General features: G+C 37.1%; 1 protein-coding gene across 2 annotated transcripts in view; it reads left to right on the top strand.

Annotated features, from left to right (window-relative positions):
* The window catches only part of PCSK5 (proprotein convertase subtilisin/kexin type 5), a 199,014-nt gene that overhangs the window by 103,333 nt on the left and 73,189 nt on the right, over positions 1–22,492 (top strand). For both annotated transcript variants that reach the window (XM_071581350.1, XM_071581351.1), the window contains exon 8: positions 16,929–17,141. In XM_071581350.1, the coding sequence (XP_071437451.1) occupies positions 16,929–17,141 (213 nt within the window). The remainder of the gene's footprint in view (positions 1–16,928; positions 17,142–22,492) is intronic.

Genomic DNA, 22,492 nt, shown 5'->3' with positions numbered 1-22,492 from the left:
CACAGCATGTTTCAAAGGAAAGGATTCTGAAGGGAAGAAGAAAACTTGCTTTGCATAAAACTAAAAATGCATTTTCCTTTGATAGTGACCTCATGGTCAGTCCTTCCTGAACTATCAGCTCTGTTCATTGTCAACTGGAAATCATCATCTTCAATGTCCTTTAAAACTACTGTGAGACAGTGATGTAATTCTGCAAAAATAAGATGACTAAAAAATGCTACTTTGCACAGCAGTGCCAGCTCATCAAATCTGAGTTGCAAAGAAATTCTAAGGCAAAACCTTGACTGTTTTTCTTTCTTTCTTCCTTTCTTTCATTGCCTTGTTTCACTTGATTTCTTGATGTAAGTTTGATGAGTTTAATAAGGAGTGATGATCTAAAAAAAGTCTACACCCATGTTTGTTTTAGCCTTTTTGTCTGGTCTCAGAGAACTCACAATACTGTGATTAAGGGCACACTGATGGAACTCCAGGGTGCAGGGGAACTTGCTCAAAAAAGTTTTATGGTTAAATATATATATATATATATACACACACACACACACACATATATATATATATACACACACACACATATATATGTTAGTTTGAATGTTATATTTCATATAGGGAAGACAATTGTGAGTTCAGCCTGAATTTCTGTACTAGAAGAACTCAGCCATTTTCTCATTGAACCCTCAAAGCTCTCAAACTTGGAATAAATATGATGTAAATCAAGAATGTGGAATAATTTGCTAAGAGCATGGATCATGCCTGCAAACCTTATTTTTCATTGTTATTATTAGCAGTAATATGAGAAGATACCCTACAGAACCCATATGAATTTCATTTTACCAACATATAGGTCTATATTTTAAATAAGTACCTGTCGTGGAAGCACAGTATTTAGTTATAAAATTCTAAGTGGTATTTTTCTGATAACAATGCCGAAAAAGTTTGGTATATCTTTCAAAAAATAATTGCAGTCATATTTGATGCAAGTTAAAGTATTATTTTTACAATTTAATTTCTATTTCATTTTACCAACTTGTTCTACCTGTAGTTGCCCATGGGTAGTTGAATAGATCTAAATATTTCCATATATTTGGATATTTTTTCTGGCTCTGACTACAAAAGCTTTTTCATTTCTACTCGAGAAACAGGAGTTCTTTTTAAAACTTACATAAAAATATACCGATAAGAAATACAAACATTTAAGGTTAATCTCTAGTTTGAAATATAATATAGACAGATTGTAAATATATGTTGTAATTACCACCTTCCCTAATAGGCTGTTTCCAGACTAAAAATTACTTCAAGATGAACCTGCTGTCTTTGTTTCTAGTAAACCATGCCTTCCCATGTTCAGGTATTCAGGTAAAGGTACTTTTTCTATATTCCCTTTCATTTTCAGAAGCTGTGTCATTTTAAAATAAGATGTGGCAAATGGAAGCAGAAAAGATGAATTTTCTTTTTGACAAAATATTCCTAAAACGAGATAATTTTTGAGGTGTGACTAGATACTCAGCCAAACATAGATTTCACTAAGCAATCACAGTAACTGTGCAATAATAATAAGCAGACAAATATGTGTATTATGTTGTGTCCAGATCTTGACTGCCTTTTTTGAGAAATATTGAACTGAATATAGCAAACATCTAGGATAGCATCTATGGTGTAAATTAAAATAATATCAGTACAGGAAACTTTGGCAAAACCTTCTTTCAGAAAATTTTGAGATCAATATTCTTAATTTATTGTACATATACGCATGCAACTGTATGTTATATTTTAAAATGGAACAGCAAAGTGGGAAATATGAGGAATTTTTAGACACATCTGTAAAGTAAATTATGCCAGCTGGTTTAATTAGGAAAATCAAAGGTAGTGCTGAATAATAACTTTGATTAGAGTATAATTAAACTGAATTATTACCTTTAATTTATTATAGGCATTAAGTAAAAATTAAATGGATGCATAGCCACTGTTTTTTGTTGAGTTTGCTGAGAGACTGGGGACCATGAAAAAAGTCTCATTTATTTTAAGTACATATTATTCTAATTAACAGTTCATGCAGGGTGTTTTACAGCTATTACTATTTTGAAATCTGCTGAGCTATTATGATTACTCCTTCCAAATCCTGCAGAAAATAACAAAGATGACTGCATAGCTTTTCCGTAGAGTTACACAGAGACAACATGCCTTGAATTGAAATAGACAAATCTATTTAAAGAAAGTCTACTGAGTAATAAATGAGTTTATTAAATGACAACCTAACCCGTAAGTTATATATGCTTTAAAAATGCTGCCCAGGATCAAGGTAAAAGAAGAGGAAAACAGTTTTTGAAACCTGTCTCAAGTACCATGATTTTCTGTCCTCTCTAAGGGATATTTTGTTCAATTTGATTTAATTTGCATACTTGAGTTTGAAGAGAAACTTTAGAGACTTTAGTATCAAACCATTTCTATCCAACTATAAAATTCCCTTTATATCATGCTTTCAGTTGGCAAGATCCTTTCTTGAAAATAGTATAGCTATAAGAGTGAAAAATGGTAGAGGCTTGTGTTTTCAATACCAGTGTATTAGAAGTCTTAGACCTAATCATCTCAAGAAAAAATCCAGTGTAATCATGCAGAACCTGCCCGAAAAAGATATGACAAAGGGTGGTCTATCCAGAAGTAACATATTCAATATCACAATTCACTCTGTGTTCAAAAACAAACAGACTTAGCATCGCAAGACATGATTATGGTCAAATCATGTAATAAGACTGTACTGAGTCTGGAACAAAAGGGGGAACACAAAAGCCTTTCCTTGATTCAGAAAGATAAAATCTAAGCACCATTAGATTTTAAGATGCATGTCTGGATCTCACAGTCTGTAAGTACAATATACTGGAGGGCCTTGGGTTTGCTGATTCATGGGTTTGGAGTGCAACATTCAGGCTAGTTCATTTGTATTCATACAAATAAGCCTGTTATTCTAGGATGTGTCAACATCACTTGGAGATGAATGCATTTCAGATATTCAGACATGTTCTCACTGCTGTTTGTCACTGACCTTATAGTCAAGTTTCTGGATATGTGGCCCTGTGGATGTTTTACATTGCAGGATTTCAAAGCTCTAATAGATCACATCTCCAAATATCTCACCTTGCTGCATACTTTATGTTGTTAGTTCTGTAGTACCTATAAGAAAGTACAAATCAGCAACAGGGCAGGTTGTCCTTAATATAACCTAAGAGGGTGGATAGGAAAGGAAATTTACATGGAAACTTTTGGCACAGGGACCTTCATCTTATTGCCATGACACTTTTGTATTAAGTAAGCTGGACACAAACCAAAACATTTAATGGACATTAATGACCAGATTCTATGTGGCTGAACCTCTTGTGCGAACTCAGCTTGATGCCTTGCCTCCCATCATCACTGCCCCTTCTTATCCCTCTCGCTTCACCAACTTTGGCTGCAGTGTGTGTTCAAAGTGCTTGCTGGGAGCAGAAGAGCTCTCTTACAATCACTGCAGAAGACTCCAACCCACATGTAAGAGAAAAGAGGAAGAAGGAAAAAAAGGGAAAGGAGAAATGAAGAAAAATAATTTCACATTTTATTATTATTGTTGTTATTATTAGTACTACTTCTACTGCTACTATATGGTTCTGCTCCAAAATTGGTTTGTCATTTGTCATTGTCCAGACAAAGATGATACTCTCAGTGTTGTATCCTGGATGTTTCTATTAAATTTATTTGTCCTGTCATCATTCTCAGGAGGATGTGTTGCCTACACAAGGAAGAGTTATTCTGTTTTGCCTTGCCAGAGAATTGTGTTACAAAAATCTAAAAGAAGTTCCTTCAAGTAGACTTCCAGTCAAATATGTTAAAATCTTTTTAAAAATGCTATTCTTAATGCATTTAAAGTGATGCACAGAGATTTAGATGAGAGTTTTTTAAACTGTGTATGGTGTTTGTTCACCTTGTACAGCTGCTGTGTGAAACTGAGTAACACATACCTGTGTGTATGCATAGCTAATATATAACATATGTAGATACATTTTGCATGCACAAAATCCCTTGGACGTTCTTGATTAGTTGGCAAAAAACCAACTATTGAAGATCAATTAGAAGAATTTTTCCTGTCTCAAAAAATATGACTTCCAGTACGCTGATCGAACCTAGTGTTAGATCCTGGTATTTATCTATTATATGTATATCCTCATTGCATCCAAGATATAAAGACTGAACTTGTGATGCTGTTTTTTTACTTCAACATATCAAGTTGAACTTTGGTGGGTCTGCATTAGAAGTGGATGCCAATTATATAACAGAATTTGAAAAAGTCCTGTGATATTTTAACATTGTATTTTTTCCTTCTGATGCCACAAGACATTGTAATTCTTCCTTCTCATGTCACAAGACATAGAACCACTGGCTTGAAATAATATTCATAGTTCTATCATCTAGACCTGTCTTCTTCTCATAAGCCCAATGAGTAAAAAGTTGTCCACTTACTGTTTCATCAGTTATCTCTGTTTTCCTGATTCAGTTATTATTTTATGGTTTCTGTCTATCTTTTGTAAAGAGCCAGTCTTAACTGAAGTCTTATGTCCATGGCTGTGCAAGGCACTACTAACCTTTACTATTGAAAATGTGTAGCTTATTACTTGTCTAAGTTTCTTTTTTTCCTTTCCATTGTAAATGCCTCTTTTGTTTAATGGTGTTAGAAAACTCCACATGTAAGTAATTTACAGATTTCATCTGAGTGATCTCTTGGATAAATTAAATTGCAGCATAGGAATTAAAGACAGGAAATGACCGTGTAGGTCATCCAGTACAGCTTTCTGCCATTACAGACATGATGCCCTATAAATTATTCAGCATTATATATGCTAGAACAAATAGGAATTTTTTCCCCCCTATTTCTGTTGGGAAACCATTTCACAGCCATCACTAATCTATTGGTTAGAAACTTTCTTCTAAGTTGCTGTGCTGGTTTAAAGGTGAACCAGCAGGGGAAATGAACTCACCACGAGAGAGATTGTAAGTCAGACCTAAAATTTAATAATAATATTACAATAACAACGCTGACACACAAGGGAAATTGCTTTCAACTCACAAAACCCCAGCAGTACAACCCAGTGTCCTGGGGCACAAACCCAAGGGGGTTTGTTTGCCCTTGTGCTGAGACCCCTGTGGCTCCCCCAAGTCCAGAGCAAAAGGAAATGAAAAACCTGTTGGTGCAGGCGAGGGCTGTGGTCTGGGCGAGAGCGGTGATCTCCTCCTGTCAAGGTCCTGCTGCTGCTCTGGATCCGACGAGAGGTTTCCGAGGTCTTCTTACCCACCCCTTATGTACCCTCAGGGAGCTCTCAGTCCCTCCCCCTGGGCGGGGACTCACACAATGGGTGATTAACTCTGGGAGCCAGGGGGTGTTGAACTGTTGATGGCCAATTAGCAGCTCCGCCCCCCCTCAGGCTGGGTGTGAAGGTGATAATGGCTCCCTGGGCAGCTGCTGCTAATGGCCCATTGACCTTGGGGAATGAATAGAGGGGGTAGAATACACAGCTTTGATCACCCACACACAGGGTTAGCTGGACCCTCCTGCTGAACTAGGACAGTTGCACAACTGGATTTACTCATGTGCAGTTTTCTTTCCATTCCTGGGCCTAAATTGTGCCTCAGGTTAAATGCCTTTTCTCCTTCCATTTTTATTTCTGAAACATTTTTAAAACAGTCTTCTTTCAGACTTCATTTTGATTTGAAAAACCACAATCCAAAACAAGTCACTTAAAAGCTAGGCAGCCCATCTTGCTCCTCAGAGCAGTACTTCTCCAAATCTTCCAGCCTGAATTCTTTGCTTGATTTCAGGTGATTATAGTTACTATATTCACTAACATGCTCTTTATTTTTTATGTCAAAATCACCTAATAATATTGTTTCCATGGCTCATCCTTGAAATATTCTACTTAAAAATTTCTTGATCCCCATATTTATCTAGCAGAACCTCTATCATTTCCAGTACAATCATTTTTACTTCCACCTGTAGAATAATGTTCACTTTCTTTTGTTTCATTATTATTACTTGTAGAGCTTGTCATGTTTTGCAGAAGCCAGATAGACTGGTTCTAATACATAAAATAAGTTACCAGACAAAAACTTAACAGATTTAGCTGAAATTGTAGAGCGTGAGTTGCATTTTAACCTTTTTTTCCATTAATGCTGGTGCCCTTTATTGTCCTTTAAAATCTGTTCTACAACCTTAACAGTAATGTTTTGTATGTCCAGTTTCCTTCTGTTAGTCAGAATTTCTAAACCACACTTCATTCCTTTGGTTCTTTCTGAAACACATTCTGTTTTCTGTTCTTATCTTTTCAAGTGTGGATACTGTAATGGGGCTTGCAAGTTTTAGCATTCTCTATACATGCTTCCCTATTCCATGGACATGTTCATGTAGATCCTACTGACCAATCAGCAGAGTGTTTTAGGGCAGCCAGCTGATTATCTTCCATGACCCTAAACTCCCTTTCAAAGTCACCAATTTGCAACAGTTTGTCTACCTTCCTGTATGCCTTACCAATAAACTTAGTTTCTAGATCTTACTACATTGCATTTGGCTGATATATGTATCTCAGGATGCCTTAATGACTTTGCCAAGGTGGTTTATACTTGGTATTATGTAGTTTTCTAGAAACACAGAGAAAATGAGGTTAGGTGATAACACATAATTAAGCTAGTAGTAGCAATCCTTTGTTTTTACATAGTTAGCAACTTTCTGTATTCAGACAAAGTAGAACTAGGGTTAGTGCCTTCCAGTACATGAATTAGTATTTAGGCTCAGTGACACCTGGATCATTGATACTATGTGTTTTATTTTGTTTTGGAAATAAGTAAACAAAGATAACCTTAAAATTGCTGTCCTTTGCTTTCTGTGAAAAATGAGCCTTTTCACAGATAATCAGCATGTAGGTATAAAAAAAAGAATAAAAGCAGGAAAAAAAGAATATATCAGAAACATTCAATGGAATATAAAAATCCTAACAGACAATAAAATCTGTAATAAGAGTTACAGGAAAATGTATAACAAAATGTCAGTTTTTCTTACAGTGTCACAAAGTATACTGGAAACCAAAACTGTTTAGTTACCTCATCCCATCTCACACATACCTGGAAACTGTTATAACAAGCCACAATAGCATTACTGGTTTTGAACTTTTTAAAAGTCCCTCTGCTTTTGTGTGCCCAGCCTGAAACAGGCGATACATTGAACATACAAACCACACACCCCATTCTTTTTGTGGGGAATGTCCTAATATGGAAAACCAATACTGAAAAGCAGCTTTGGCAAATGAGTCTCTTCCCATACGCTGAAGGACGTACAGTTTAGAGTGCATTTTTGAAACATGAATCTTTTTTCTTTGTGTAAGCAAATCATATATCCACTACTCATATATCTGAACAACAGAAGTATCTTCATATTTCTGTGTGTCATGTGGGAAAAATAGATTTCTGGAGTGGAAATTGCTGGAACTTTGGTGTCAAGAGTACAACCTAAGTATGTTGTTTCTTCTTAAATGAATGCTGAGGGAGACAAACTGCACAAAGCTATTACTGCAGTCCTCAGTCTACAGATGTAGAAGCAGAACAGTCATATTTTTCTGCTTATCTACTCAAAAGAGCTAAATTTGCAGAAAAGTTGAGGTTTGGATTTTGGAGGTTTTTTTGGTTGGTTGGGTTGGTTGGTTGGTTGGTTGGTTGGTTGGTTGGTTGGTTGGTTGGTTGGGGTTTTTTTAAACCCCAGAGGTTCAACAGACATCTCTAAACCTAAAGTTTTGCTTAAGGAAGTGTCTGACATAAGTAGTGAAACAACAGCTATATGGATTTGGTGGCCATTGGCTCCTTTCTAGAGTGTTGAATCAGATACAAGTATAAAGACAATGAGAACTGGCTCCAACCTACCCCACAGAATGTCTCTTTCTGTGTTGCATCCATCTCATATCCAGTCTCACACTGAAGGCTTTCCTGTGCACTGCCTGTTTACTTTGGCTTTGCATGCAAAGGCCATTTCACCTATTATTAACTAGAGACTGTTTCTACAACAGAAATTTTGGAAAATCAAGCTCTTGTGTTATCACTTCGTGTTTGCAAGATACTACTTGTTTTATACTGTTAACTGTAGTAATGATATTACGGAGAGAGATGCTGAACCAGAATTGTGATTCATGCAGTCCTGAAGTTGGCTCTGTGTTGTTTAGGTAAATGAGAAATTCATTCTGGTATTACACTTGTTCAGATTTCAGGTTTCAGCCAGTTCTTTTGGTTGCACTTCAAGCACTAATTATAGCTCTGTGGGGAATATCTTGGAGCTGTTTAAGCTGTTTTTCTAGTGAAGAGTAAAGTGAAAAATACACAACATGAAGGCTACATATTTAATTGTTCCGCTGGTATATCTTTATAATTATTGTGTTAATGAATAGATGCTTGCAGTTATTCAGTATGGGGGATTTTATATACACATTCAAGTATTTTTCTGCTTCAGTATTTCAAAGGTATCATATCCTATGACCTAGTAAAACACTTTTTTTTTTTTTAGCGTGATTAATTATTTTGTATTTCATGTGCCACCCTGATGCCCGATCCTGTCAGATCTGGGAACAGGCCCGGTTAGTACTTGGATGGGAGAGCTCCTGCGAATACCGGGGGCTGTAGGTTCTAGTCCTGAGGACTTCACTGCCACTGTCCAAGTACCCTCAGCTGTGGCAGATGAGCCTTAGGAGTTAAAGGGTGGGGCCAGTTTCACACACTCTGTGCCTCACTTAAAAAATCCACTGCGCAGGCTCGAAGGGCACACCTATATGGATAGAACCCTTTCCAAATCTTCCTTCACGAAGCCTAGCTATGATGATGATGTTTATGTGTGGATATATTGCTGTGTTCAAGCAAGATGAATTATTTTTTTTACTTCCTAGTTTTCATAAGACTAAAAACATGACTGCTAAAATAAAAACATAGGTCTCATTTTTGGATATTCTCTCAAACATGCATCTTTATTAATGCACACCTGTTTGGCTTATTACTCATTTCCTTATAAATACCATAGGTGTACATTTTAAGTTATTTGATGCAGAAACATAATTTTTTTCTGAGAGTGTGGATACCTCAAAAGAATTAATGGCCTCAGAAATGTCTCCTTTTGTTCATGATTTTTTACTTCTAATACCCAAGGAGACTATTTAAGAGAAAAAAGTCTGTTTGGCTGGCTTGTGGTAGCACTTCAGCATTGCTGGCTTGGACTCTCAGCTTCACATTATCTGTTTTGTAGAGATTTGTTATGGGTTTAGTTAGGTAGATTTAAATTTAGGCTTTACATAACAGACTAGGCCTGAGACTGTCGGCTAACTTGAGCTGGGCTGAGCTAGCTGACAGCTGACTTCTTCTAGCCAATAGTATTGTATTCCATACCATATTACAACATCATCTCAAAAGGGTAAGAGCCGGCGTGGGAGTGGCTTGGTCAGTTCCTTCATAGCTGCCATCTGAGGAGGACACACTGTGCTGTCCCAGGATGGATGGAGGTCCAGGCTCAGCACCGGTTCACCACCATGTTATCTTAGAGAAGTAAAATGTTCTTAGTTTTTCCCTCTGCTTAAGTCTGTCTCTAGGGAGTTAACTTATCTAAAATGGTTTGTAGTTAGAATGGTGGAATTTGTGTTCACTGGGGAGTAGGAAATTATTTCCTGTTATTTTTAATTTGTGTAAGTGTGTATTTTATTGTAGTCTCTCTTAATTTTCTCATTTCTGTATAAATATATATAGTTAGTTTAAGCATAAAACTGGTTTGAGTTTTTAGGGATTTTTCCCTTTCTCCCTTTTCTCGGTGAGGGGAGGGAGGCTTTAACACTCTCTGTTGGGCTGTTGGCATTTTGCCAGCTCAGCCTGTGGGGTGATAGCCCTGATCAGCCTGGATGAGTTGAGGGAAATGCCTCAGCCCCCTGGAGGGATGCTCCTAGCAGAGGCAAACTGGTAAGTGGTGAGTGTTACCAAAAAATGGAATATTTTTAAATTAGCATGGCCTTTCTTTACCGCACCCTGTCCCTGCAGACTCAAGGAGCCCACCCCCCTCAGGCATCTGTATCACCTCCCAGAACATTTGACTTAGTCACACAAAACCACATGAAGAAAAAAAAGGTATAAAAAGTGTGGAGTTTAAACTCAAGGAGAGAGGGGAAAATGCCATGTCTCTGTGAGGGTAATTGCTGGCAGCCTGTCCTGCCTCCTTCTCTTGGAACAATGTAAGGGTGACATCCATGTGTTTCTGTACTTTGTACTTTACTTTCTTTACTTTCTTACAAAGTTTATTCCTTTATACATTCTGTCTTACATCTTATGCTATCAGCTACTTTGATTCTTACTCTATAAGCACCTCCTTTACTAACTGTGTTTTGCTACCTTAATACTAATAACAGTAACTTACTTTACACTTTGCTACTTTATATCAGTTATGTTTTCTTTTGCAATGTGCAGTTTCTTTTTCAACATCTGTGTTGATAAGAAGCAGCTCTGTTCTTTCCTTTTGCTTTGTGTTACAGAGAGAGTGATGTGCAAGCTATTTTATTGTCCTATGTTATTGAAAGAGCATCTAGATAAGTGTTTTAGGTGGCTGTGCTTCTGGTTACTAGGTTTTTGTTGCTAGTTTTTGTCTGTCATGAAAATGGGATACTGAAACTTGAGTTTGGTGTGTTTGTCTCTGTAAAATGTGTTTTGTGTGCGTTTCTTTTGGGAGTCTTTTATTATCAATTAAATAGAATCTTGCAGCTAAACATTATTACTGGCAAAGTGGAACCTACAATAACTGTGACATACTTGTCTTAATAAATGCTATTTCGGGAGCTGAGTGGGGAAAGTTCTTTTCTAGCTATTAAGTGTGGCTTCATATCAGAGGTCAGAAACCCTTCCAACCTGTGTGCTGTCTGTAGTCAATAGGCAGTGTTGGGAACATAAGGATCTGATTTTCTGGAAGCGCTTATTGCTAATAATTTCTTATTAATACAGTTAAATCTAGAAATACTTGCATTTCTGTCTCCCTCCTCCCTTTCACATGACACAACCCAAGATAAGGTTATTACTTTCAAGTTCACTGCTGTGCAATCTGCAGAAGTGTCTTTTAAGGGTGATGTGCCAGACTACTTTTCATTCCCAGATTAGAGGTTAAACTAGCTGGAGGAGCTAAATACAGAAGCTAGGAGCTGCTGCTTGTCAAAAGCAAAACAGTGACAGTCAACCACTTGGCAGCATCATCATCGTGGCAAGGCTTTGCAAATGAAGGTGTGGGAAGGGTTCCACCCATGTTTACCCATGTGGGTGTATCCTTTGAGCCTGTGCAGTGGGGTTTTTTTTAGCTGAGGCACAGCATGCGCGAAACTGGCCCCACCCTTTAAATCCTAAGGTTCATCTGTCATGGCCGAGCAAGCTTGGATGGGGAGAGTGAAGTCCTCAGGACTAGAACCTACAGCACCTGCTATTCCCAAGAGATGCTCCATACTTTGCAGCATAGTATCTCTACAAAGGGCAGCAGTGTTCAGCTCTCGGGGGTACAGAAATCAGTAGAAGCTGGAAGCAAGATGATGCCTCTCACAGGTAGATTTCTCAAGGTGCTTTAATCCTTGGTGCCTTGCCGTACAGTTTACTATGCTGCACCCAAAGTCATGTCTGCATAGTGGGTATTTTAGGTCTCCAGAATACTGGTGACTGTTCTGCACATTCAGTTATGAATATTTCCTTTTTAGGAATTAGTATTTAAGGAAGAGATATACCATGGGCTACTTTTTCCAGCTTCCACTTCAGTATCCATTTCACTTCATGGCAGTAGTTTTTGTTCTTGGAAACATTAAGTAATTTTAGAACAGGATTGGGGAGAATAGAAGAAATTAAATGTTTAGGCTCTAGATGTGGATAGAATGTCTCCCCTTCCCTCTGCATTTTATATTTTCATTATACTCAAACTACATCTCGTGGATGGAAACTGTTTTTATTAGATGGAAGCAACTTGAAAGTATGTAGGACTGCTGGTTGTCTTTAAATAAGCATGTGAAGATCTCTACGTTGTAAAGACTCCTGCCAGTACCACAAAGGCATTCACTCATAAAGATGTGGTTTATATATATGCATATAAACATACTCACATGCTTGGGGCAGGGGATGTTCTTTTAATAATATTGGAAATTCTACAGATGTCATTATGAACATGTTCACACTGCCTCTGATTCATGGCAGACTTAACCCATCCATGCCGATGACCTGAAAAAAAACCCAACTTACATATCTCTTACCTTCTTGCAACCTGTTGACCAAGGGAAAAAAAAACAGAATGCTCCAAGATTGTTCTGTCATGCTTTTACAAGTGCAGTTTCTACCTAAAGGCCTCTTTGTCAAAGACCTGAGTCCGTTTCATTTAAGGTCACCTGTCTGTGGAACACCCTGACTTTGCCCAGAAAATGGGCTAGAAAACTGAACCTTGGTATTGACCTTCATAGGTCAATACCAAGCCACAGTTGTTGTCAGTGAAGGACTTTTTCTTTTGTATGATGGAACAGTTGGGTTTTGATTTTTGAGCTTGTTTTTTTTTAATTATCTGACATTTATGCAATTTAAAAAACTAGACAAACCAAAAAGAGTTTCATAGTGGTCTAAATGGTGCACTGACAAGCACAAGTGCAATTATGGACACCGTTGCAGAATTTGTAAGGAGGAGTCCCTAGCTGTTATTGCAAATGGAAGAGCAGAAACAACTCTATACCTAGAGGGAGAAGCAATGAATTTTTAATATCAAGAGACATGCATTGAGCGTACTTTGCTGCTGGTTTGTGCCTCTTCTGTAGTTCACTAACTTTTTGCTCAAGGTCTACCCATATGGTTTCTAAATGCACTGTTGCTTTTGAGTAATAAATGATACATGGCTTCTTGGCAGCTCAGGGCTTGACTTTTGATCATGACATTCTTGGGCATCTGGCAAGGGACAGGTGATAGATTTAGATAAACAGAAAAATCTACATAGTGCTTTGCCTGTGTGTATGTCTTAACTTTTAATGCAGTCCAAATGTTATTTAACTTTATGTATTTAAAGGAGACCAATTCACATACAGCTGATGCTGTTGCTTTATTTACTTGTTTGGCAAACTTACCAAGAAACCAAATGGCAGGCAATAAATGTAAACCAGCATTTTTTACTGGGAAAATTATTTTAGTCAGATTCATGGAATCATGGAATCATAGAATCATGATGGGTGGAAGAGACCTTCAAGATCACCCAGTTCAACTGTTCACCTATCACTGCCACTGCAACCCCTAAACCATATCACTCAGCCCCAGATACAGACGCCTCTTGAGCACAAGTCTTATTTTTAAGACTGAAATTTGCTTTGACAAATAGCTTCAAGGAGCAAGAACTGTAGCACGCTTTGTAGTCTGAAGGTAATGCTGTTTTCTGTGAACTGCAGAGCTGTTATACGTGCAATAATGCAATGTGTTAGAGGAATGGGAATTCTTTCTCTGTATCTATTAGAAAATATTCTTTTCCATTAGTCAGTGCTCCTGGTACTTCCTTTTTTCTTGAAATAAAAGAGTTGGTTTTTAAGGTAGTAAGACCAGACAGCAATCTGTACATGACTCCGAAACAGATGTAAGAATTGATAGGCAATCCAAAAATTTCCACTGAGGAGACAGAAGATGGACACAAATAATAGCATACTGATGGGAAGTATAATCTAATTTCAAGAGATGATGGGTTGGAACCATAATAAAACCAGTAAAAATCAAGCAGGATCACATAAAAAAAGTATTGAACCAACTATTATTAGCATAATCCTCCATCCTATTCTTCACAAACATCCAGAGAGGCCTATATTCTGTCCCCTGACCTGCTGGTGTAATAAATTGCTGAATTTGCATGAAACAATTTTTTCTGTTTACCCTTCCTTTAGTCTGCCTCATCAGATGTTTTCAGAATGGAGGTGCAAGATATGCAAAGGCAGATGACCAGCTTCTGGAATGAAAGAGCAATGGTTCATAAATGAGTTCCATGCCCATGCAGTTGCGAATCACATCCCACTTCCTTTGGGAGGCTCTTCAGGTTGTCTACTTTTATTAAACTATCAAATTATCTCCATGATGTTTGAAGAGTCCTGGCAGTCAGGTGAAGACCTAAGTGACTGGAAAAAGGGAAACATTGCACCCATCTTTAAAAAGGGTAGAAAGGAGGGGTCTTGGAACTACCAATCTCTCAATTTAATCTTTGTGCTTAAGAAGATCATAGAACAGATCCTCCTAGAAGCTTTGCTAAGGCACATGGAGGACTGGGAGTTGATTCAAGACAGCCTCACCAATGGCAAGTCCTCCATGACCAACCTAGTGGCTTTCTCTGTTGGAGTGACTGTATCAGTGGACAAGGCAAGCTCTACAGATGTCATTTCGTGAACTTCTGTAAAGACTTTGGCATAGTCCACCACAGCATCCTTCTCTCTAAACTGGAGAGATGATTTGATGAGAGAACTGTTAGATGGATCAGAAAGTGGTTGGACAGTCACATCCGGAGGATAGTGGTCCATGGCTCAGAGTCACAATGGACATCAGTGACAAGTGTTGTCCCTCAGAGGGCCATATATAGTCCATATATATTGGGACCAGTGTTATTTAATATCTTCATTATAATGACATAGACGAGGGGATCAAGTGCACCTTCAGCAAATGTGCAGATGACACCAAGCTGAGTGATACAGCTGACATATCTGAAGGACAGGGTGCCATCCAGAAGGACATGGGAAGGCTCAAAGAAATGGGCCAATGGGAGTGTCATGAGGTTTAATAAGACCAAGATCAAGGTGCTGCACCTGGGTCAGGGTGAGCATATCAATACAGGCTAGGGAATGAATAAATTGAAAGCAGCCCTGCTAAGATGAACTTGGGGGTACTGGTGGATGAGAGGCTGGATGTGAGCCAGCACTGTGCACTTGCAACCCAGAAAACCAACTGTATCTTGGGCTGCATCAACAACAGTGTGGCTAGCAGGTCAAGGGAGGTGATTCTACTCCTCCACTCTGGTGAAGAAGCCCCATCTGGAGTTCTGCATCCCGCTCTGGGATCCCCCGCACAGGAAGGACATTGACCTGTTGGAGCAAGTCCAGAGGAGGGCCAACAAGATGATTAGAGGGATGAAGCACCTCTTCTATGAGGAAAAGCTGAGAAAATTTGTTTTGTTCAGCCTGAAAAAAGAGAAGGCTTTGGGGTAACCTAATTACAGTCTGAAGGGAACCCACAAAAAAGATGAAGTGGGACTTTTTAAAAGAGCATATTGTGACAGGACAAGGTGGAATGGCTTCAAACTGAGAGTACATTTAAATTAGATATTAAGAAAAAAGTACTGTGAGGGGGGTGAGGCACTAGAACAGATTGCCCAGAGAAGTTGTGTATGTCCCATCCCTGCAACTGTTCAAGGCCAAACTGGACAGGGCTCTGAGCAACCTAGTCTAGTGAAAGGTGTCTCTGCCCATGGCAAGTGGGACTGGAACTAGATCTGTAAGGTTCCTTCCAACCCAAGGCATTCCATGATTCTGTGAAATAAATTCATCTATGTTTGAGAACTCAAGCCTGGTCTGTGAAGTGTGACATTTTTTTGCCTTATATTAGTGTATGTTCAGTTATGCTCAGCACTAAAAGCCCTAGTAGAACATTTCTGAGCATTTAGATTGACTGAATCTTTGATTTATGCAGAAAATTGTGGTTTATGCATTTTAAGTTTCCTTTATCTGGGCCCATAGTGGTGGGCCTACCCAAAATCCAGATAGATGCGACATGAGTTGTAAGCACATGAAGTATAAATAAGACTGTTAGCATAGTTATAGATGTACCATGCTTTGCAGGAGTATCTTGTAAGAGAGGGTGACACTCTTTAGCTTAATTAAAAAATAAGCAGATGCTGAATTAATCATACAGTTACATGAATCTGAATTTCATTCACTGGCATAAAATATGTAAATATAAATAAGGGAAAGCTTAATAACCATGTATCCTAATCCTCAATTCTCCTGTATCACCAGTGTATGTTACTGATCACCTTCACTTTTCATGTCAATACTTGTGCAAAAGTATTAGCACCACTAAAATGCTTTGCTTAATATGAATGCTATATAACTTTGTATATTGAGAAAATGTTGAAGGGAGGCTCTCTGTTTTAAATCCTCATTTTAAATTATGAATATGCCTAATTAACTTGTCCAACTAGTCACATATTTAAAATAACATGCTGAACTATTGATCAAGAGGTTCATTAGAATGAATTTATGAGTTATTTTTGTCCATTTTCATTTATATACTGTGTTGTGCATTTAGCAGTCATAATGTTCTAGATGGGTTTGACTAGGTACCTGAGGTCCCTTCCAACCTTAGGTATTCTATGATTCTGTGATTTATAGTGTTTGTGAAAAAATGATGCTGTGGTTCACAGTATATAATGTTACCCAAAAAAAACTTCGTGCCCCAGGCAACCTAGGAAGAAACAGCTGAGAACATCCTAATAAATAAAAAGTGTCATGCATTATGAAGAGGTTTTGTTTCAAGTATGGTATTTATTTTTCTTTTTGCAACACAGTATGTTATTTTAATACTTTATTTGAGTTTTCAGCACCTCTTTCTTGGTGCATTGGGGTTGCACAGATGCAGACCAACATGCAAACACTGTATAAAAGTTGTTTCCAAAGCTTTGTTCATACCACTCATTTTCTGAATTTTTCTTATGTCTGATTCTGAGCTGTGCTAAATCCTGTTTCCATTTCAGATTCTTCTCAGTGAAGTTGTTTATTTTATTTTATTTTTCTCGTGTCATTTTTGGAGGAAAACCCCTTGCTGTTAGGCAGTTGAGAGATAAAATAATAATTATTGATCAAATCTTTTTCGCTGTTTCCAAACAGGGACGAAGAGGCTTAGGTTCAGTCTTTGTTTGGGCATCTGGAAATGGTGGAAGAAGCCGAGACCACTGCTCCTGTGATGGCTACACCAATAGCATCTACACTATTTCAATCAGCAGCACAGCTGAGAGTGGGAAGAAGCCATGGTATCTGGAAGAATGTGCATCCACACTAGCTACAACATACAGCAGCGGGGAATCCTATGACAGGAAAATAGTATGGGGTTTAATTTTTTTTTTAAGTGTTTGCATTTTGTACAGTGACTTTGGACAGAAAGAGAGAAAGATAAATAATTTATACTAATATTTTCTGTTTGTTTTAAAGCCAGTTATCAATAGTTTTCAGATTTCACACACATGATATTAATAGTTTGTCTACAGAAAATTGAGGGATTTGGAGGGGGAGGGGGTGTTTCCCGTATATTTTCCTAAGTACTTGTCTAACATTACTTTCTTTTTCGTCCTTAGCAGATTCTTCTTTTGGCGTCAGTGAAAAGTTAAAAATATTTTCTGCTGTGTTTTTAATACTGTCTGTCTTGTCTTTCAAGGATTCTGGGATCCTGGCTTCCTTATTTTCAAATTATCTAATTTTTGTTTTCAATTTGTTCTCATGTTTTGTTCTAGTAATTTTTCTGTTCTTCACTTGCTTCGCTTCATTGAAACCTTCTCTCTGTCTTCGATATTTCTTCTTCTTCATAAATAATAGGAGTCCTCACTTCTGTGATTAAATTCCCTCCACTGTCCTTTAAAAGACTTTCACTAATTTCTTCATGTTTAAGTGATAGTAGTACAGTATAAGGTGAGCTGATGTGATTGTGGTCATCTGCCCTGAGCTCTTCCTTAGCCAGGTCTGTAGAACTTCCTGAGTCCTTCAAATCTAGCAGTTGCTATCAACAGTAATTTTCACAAGTATAATAAATTTCTTGTTTGTTCTCTGAGCTCCTCTAGCTTTGATTTCTTAGTATTTGGTGTTACTGACTTTATTGATAGTATGAAAACCACTTCAGTTGTCTATCATCTTCTCTCTGTCCACGTAGCCTGAATAGTTCATCGCTTTTGATAACTGAAGATAAACTTCTCGTATCATTCTGTGTAAAACATATTTTCTTTTAAACTCTCTCACATGTTATGAACTTTGAGCATCCAAACTGGACAAACCAGTCAGGTAGTAGAGTGACAAAAACACAGGAAAATGGGTGTTTGTGAGTGCCATCTCAGTTTTCCTGTCTTTATACATTGAGCCTGAGACTTGTTAGCTTTGCTGTCATGTAATGTGTTCATCACTGTGACATAATCAGCCACCTTTCAGAGCTGCTGCTTCTCTTTTTCAGAGTTGATGGTCCAAGGATAGATAAAAGGGTAATAATGGTCTCCTTATTTTACCATTAATCACTGGCTTACCCCTGGTTTAGTACTCAATTTGGATGAGCCCTCATCATGACTTTCTCTTTTTCCAAAATTTCTCCAAGTGCAACACTCATCAGAAGGTGCCAGTGTTTCCTTCTAAGTCTTTGGCAAAAGCTTGAGGTCATACTAAGGCCAAGAATCAAATTGTAGAAGGCCTGATTAGAAAGAAGGCTCAATTCTTATATATGTTACAAGAATATATATGATTTCTCTAATATGCATACCTTTTGAGACCTCATAACTATCTCAGTTTAAATTATTGTATTGTTTATCTTGTACATTTTTAATCTCTTAATATTTTTTTGATATGCAGTGTGTCTTGCAAAATCCTGAGTATACTACTTTCAGTCAAACTGATAGCCAGAAAAAAAATACTGCAGCACTTTGGCAACCTCTCTTTTCCAGCAGTTTATGTTATCCAGCATTGAATATGCTACTAGCTAATTAATTTATTAGTAATTAGTTTAAATCCTGCTGTTTTACACTAGATAAAAAGTTGGCAAATAGATGACATGATTAGGGCCATACTGCTTACCCTTTAAAATAATGAACCTACACAGGTTTTCTTTCAACCTTCTGAAATTTGTCCAGTGTTTAAAACTTGCTGATATCAATAGTGCAGTTTACATGTTCCCTACCAGGTCTTGTAAAAGTCTTTGGTGCGTCCAGACTTTCTAATTTAAACTTGCTAATTAAAAAAGAGTTAAATAGGAAGATGAGTTATCATCTTTCTATGCTCTAAAAACTTAACTTAAATTTTATTTTTCTCAAAAAGGAAACATTCAGTAAAATAGCTATTTACTATACACTAATGTTTCTGGACAATTACACCCATATTGGTTTGGGTCTTCTTTGCTTCTGATGTATTTGAAAATAAAACATCCTTATGCTTTATTTTGTAGGCTTCACCATTTGACTTTGTCTTTCCTTACTGCCTCTGGGCACCTTCTATCTTCAAGTCTTATTAATTGCTATGGATCTTTACTTTTATTTATTACTTCTTGCACCTGCAAGTACTTGATATCTGGCCAATATATCCTTGCTCATTTCTTTTAATATCTGATAATATATATGTTTCTTAGTCCCTGTTTGTACTTTTCTGGTTAGCTAATGTAAGCTTTGTCCATTCCTCTGATTTCCTAATAGCTGTAATTTTCTTGATTGTCATCCATTCTTTTCAATTAACATAGACTTTCTGCTTTTACAGAATTATTATTTCATTAACAGAATGTTGCTTATTTTTGATATATCACTCCCTTGTGTCTTGCACTAGGGTCAGAAACACCTGGAGGTGATGGGATCTCACCTCTGTGGTTAAAGACTTCCTTATGGAACACAAGCATATATATTTTTTAGTTTTCTGAATAATCCATCTCTTTTGGAATTTTGCACTGTGCTAATGCAGGCGGGTTTATATTTTATTGTAAGATTTTTGAAATGTATACTTTTTACAAAGGAGATAATTATATAGAGAATGATCTTAAGTTATCCCGTAAGTAGGGATATAATTAAGATATTGGACATAAACATTATTGAAAATATTTTAAAATATGCCTTTAAAAACATTCTTAATGTAGAGTCTCCATTGAAGATCTCACACTGAATATCAGAGGTAGTAAAAATAATTTTTAATTGAAATCCATGAATTCTATGAGCACGATTGTTTTTACTAGTCAGGTCCTCCATTCTTTTGAGAGCAATACAGTTCCACATGCCAATTTTAGATTGGTCCTACAATGTGCCTCATTTTGCACAGTGAATAGTAAAAGCATAAGTAAACTGAGGAGCCATAATAATTTACCCAAGTCTTTGGACCATTTGTTTACCAGAATATAATTTATCCTTTAGTACTCTTGTGCAAAGCAACCTTGCAGTTAGTTGCATGTGCCCTAAGATTCACTGATTCAAATGCTTGAAAATCAGACCATAAAAATTCTTGGCGAGATTCTTTTTCCTGTACTGTATTATCAATTGACTTTTGAAACTCCCAGCTTAGCTGTGTTTTACTGCTAGTACTTGGCATTTACAGCCTGGCAAGGCTGTTTGCCCTCTGGACACCTTTAGTGACAAAGCAGAACAGCATACAGGAGATAGAGGCTTCTGTTTGTGTTGTGAACTGGTTGTCCATGTAAGGGATAGCTACATGCTTCTGTCTGGCTTACAGCCTGATTTTAAGAGCATTAATGACAATAGCGCTCTTCTCCCGCTTGTCTACCAAAATTCAGTCCTTCTAAAGTCCTATCAAATCTCATTTACCTGGGAAAGAAGCCTTGTTTGAAACAAGCACTGAAGACAGAACTTAAAATTTCGAGTGCAAAGTTTTTACAACTGCTATAAAGTGCTAGAAAATTCTAGAATAAAGACATGTATTTGTTTCAATTGTTGTACCACACATCCTTTTCACTGCATCATATCTCACATTTTTGTTTAAACTCCTGCTCCTTGAGTCAGAGGTTGTCTTCCTATCTTTCCACAAAAATTGAGGGGTTTTAGCAAGTTCAAAAGGAAAAAATAACAATAGAAGAAGAATAGAAAGATTATTATTAAGTTTAAATTAACCAAAGTCTAATATGCGTATGAATTTATGTGCAACATACAAACTATGCAGGTTCAACTTCTTGCTGAAATTTTAAGTTACAATATTTGATCAAGGCATATGGCGATTTAGTTTGTTGGAGTGGAACTCCTATATTTAAAACAGGCAACAAAAACACTCCAACAGTAAATATCAGGAAGGAGTGTACTGATGTAGGGCTTACAATCAAAATAAAACGAAGTTGAGTTTTTCAGTGGGTTTTGGTTGGTTGGTTGGTTGGTTTTTGTCATGTAACTCAGAACAAACTCCAGTATCATGTGAGATTCTGCAGTGATGTAGTGCAGAAATACCTATCCAAAACTGAGGGACAGTGAATGGTTGCATTTGTATAGTGTCATGTTACACAGTTCTTTCCTGTCTTTCCTTGCAGTTCTGCAACTGAATATCTTTCTTTTGTTTTTTTCTTCTCTGTTTTTCTATCCAATATGTGCAGAATGTATTATAAGGTAAATGAACAAACAGTAAGCAAACAGTAAGCAAACATTAGGAGCATGGTGTAGACTAAAAATTCTTATAAAAATTATTTGATCTAATCATGGACTAGTGGAATCGGCCACACTTAAAACCACACAAAAGACTCTTTTTCTCTTTTCATAACTACCCATTTTTAATAATTGCTTGCTACAAATATAGGATGCAATGTAAGTTTATAAGTTTTTCCTGGTCTGGAGTTCTAGTTTGGTCTTAAACAATTATAGCTGGAAATACTTTAAGCTAACAATCACAGAACACACTGATGTTACCATCGTGCAAGAGTTTCTTGCTGTTCAGGGAAGATACTCCAAGCACACTTGACCTAATGCTGTACTGAATTTTATTGCAGTAGCCATTAGCCCTCTTATGGACCAAGTTTCCACCTTTTGGAGGTACTAAAATGCCCAAAACATTCAAACATTTCAAAGATGCAGACAGATGTATGCCTTTTACATAGACTCTCAGAAAAAAGAATTAGAATTATTTTTAGGTGTGTTCAAGTACAACTGCAAAGTGCTGTCATAGGTATAGGCATAGAAACACTCTCAGACAAAGGCAAGTCAACAGTAGGTAAAAACTATAAAATTGTACTTCTTTATAGATATTCTCTCATAATACAGTGAGTGTGGAAGTATTGGCTAATAATGTAGAGTTGTTAAGGTTTTTTTTCCTATTGTTCTGTGCCACTTTGAATACCATAGGGCAATGCTGGAAGACAGCTTCCCCACTCCAGACCATGCAGCTAGGATAGATTAAGTACCACATAATATAGTTATCTATATGGTTCTTTCACTTGTAAAGCTTATTGCACAATGCATTTCCTTTTAATTCCTTCTTCAAATTATTTCCTTAATCACTAAGGATTTTACATAAGAAAATCCCTCACAGGTATAATTCATAAGCCTATTACACGACTTACCTGTTTTGTTGTTTTGTGATAAATATCAATTCATCTGTTGAGTTTTTTTGTCTTCTAAGATATAATTTTTTCCTGGCTAACTCCTGCTCTAAACTCAAAACTGAAACAACAAAAAAATCCAACCCAGTCTCCTACCAGTTCCAGATCTTCAGAAACTCACTCAGTTTATCAA

The sequence above is a fragment of the Pithys albifrons genome, chromosome Z (assembly GCF_047495875.1).
Source record: "Pithys albifrons albifrons isolate INPA30051 chromosome Z, PitAlb_v1, whole genome shotgun sequence".
In the NCBI taxonomy this organism is placed as follows: Eukaryota; Metazoa; Chordata; class Aves; order Passeriformes; family Thamnophilidae; genus Pithys; species Pithys albifrons.
Note: the sequence above shows the minus strand (reverse complement) of the source record. Positions and strands in the feature narration are given on the sequence as shown.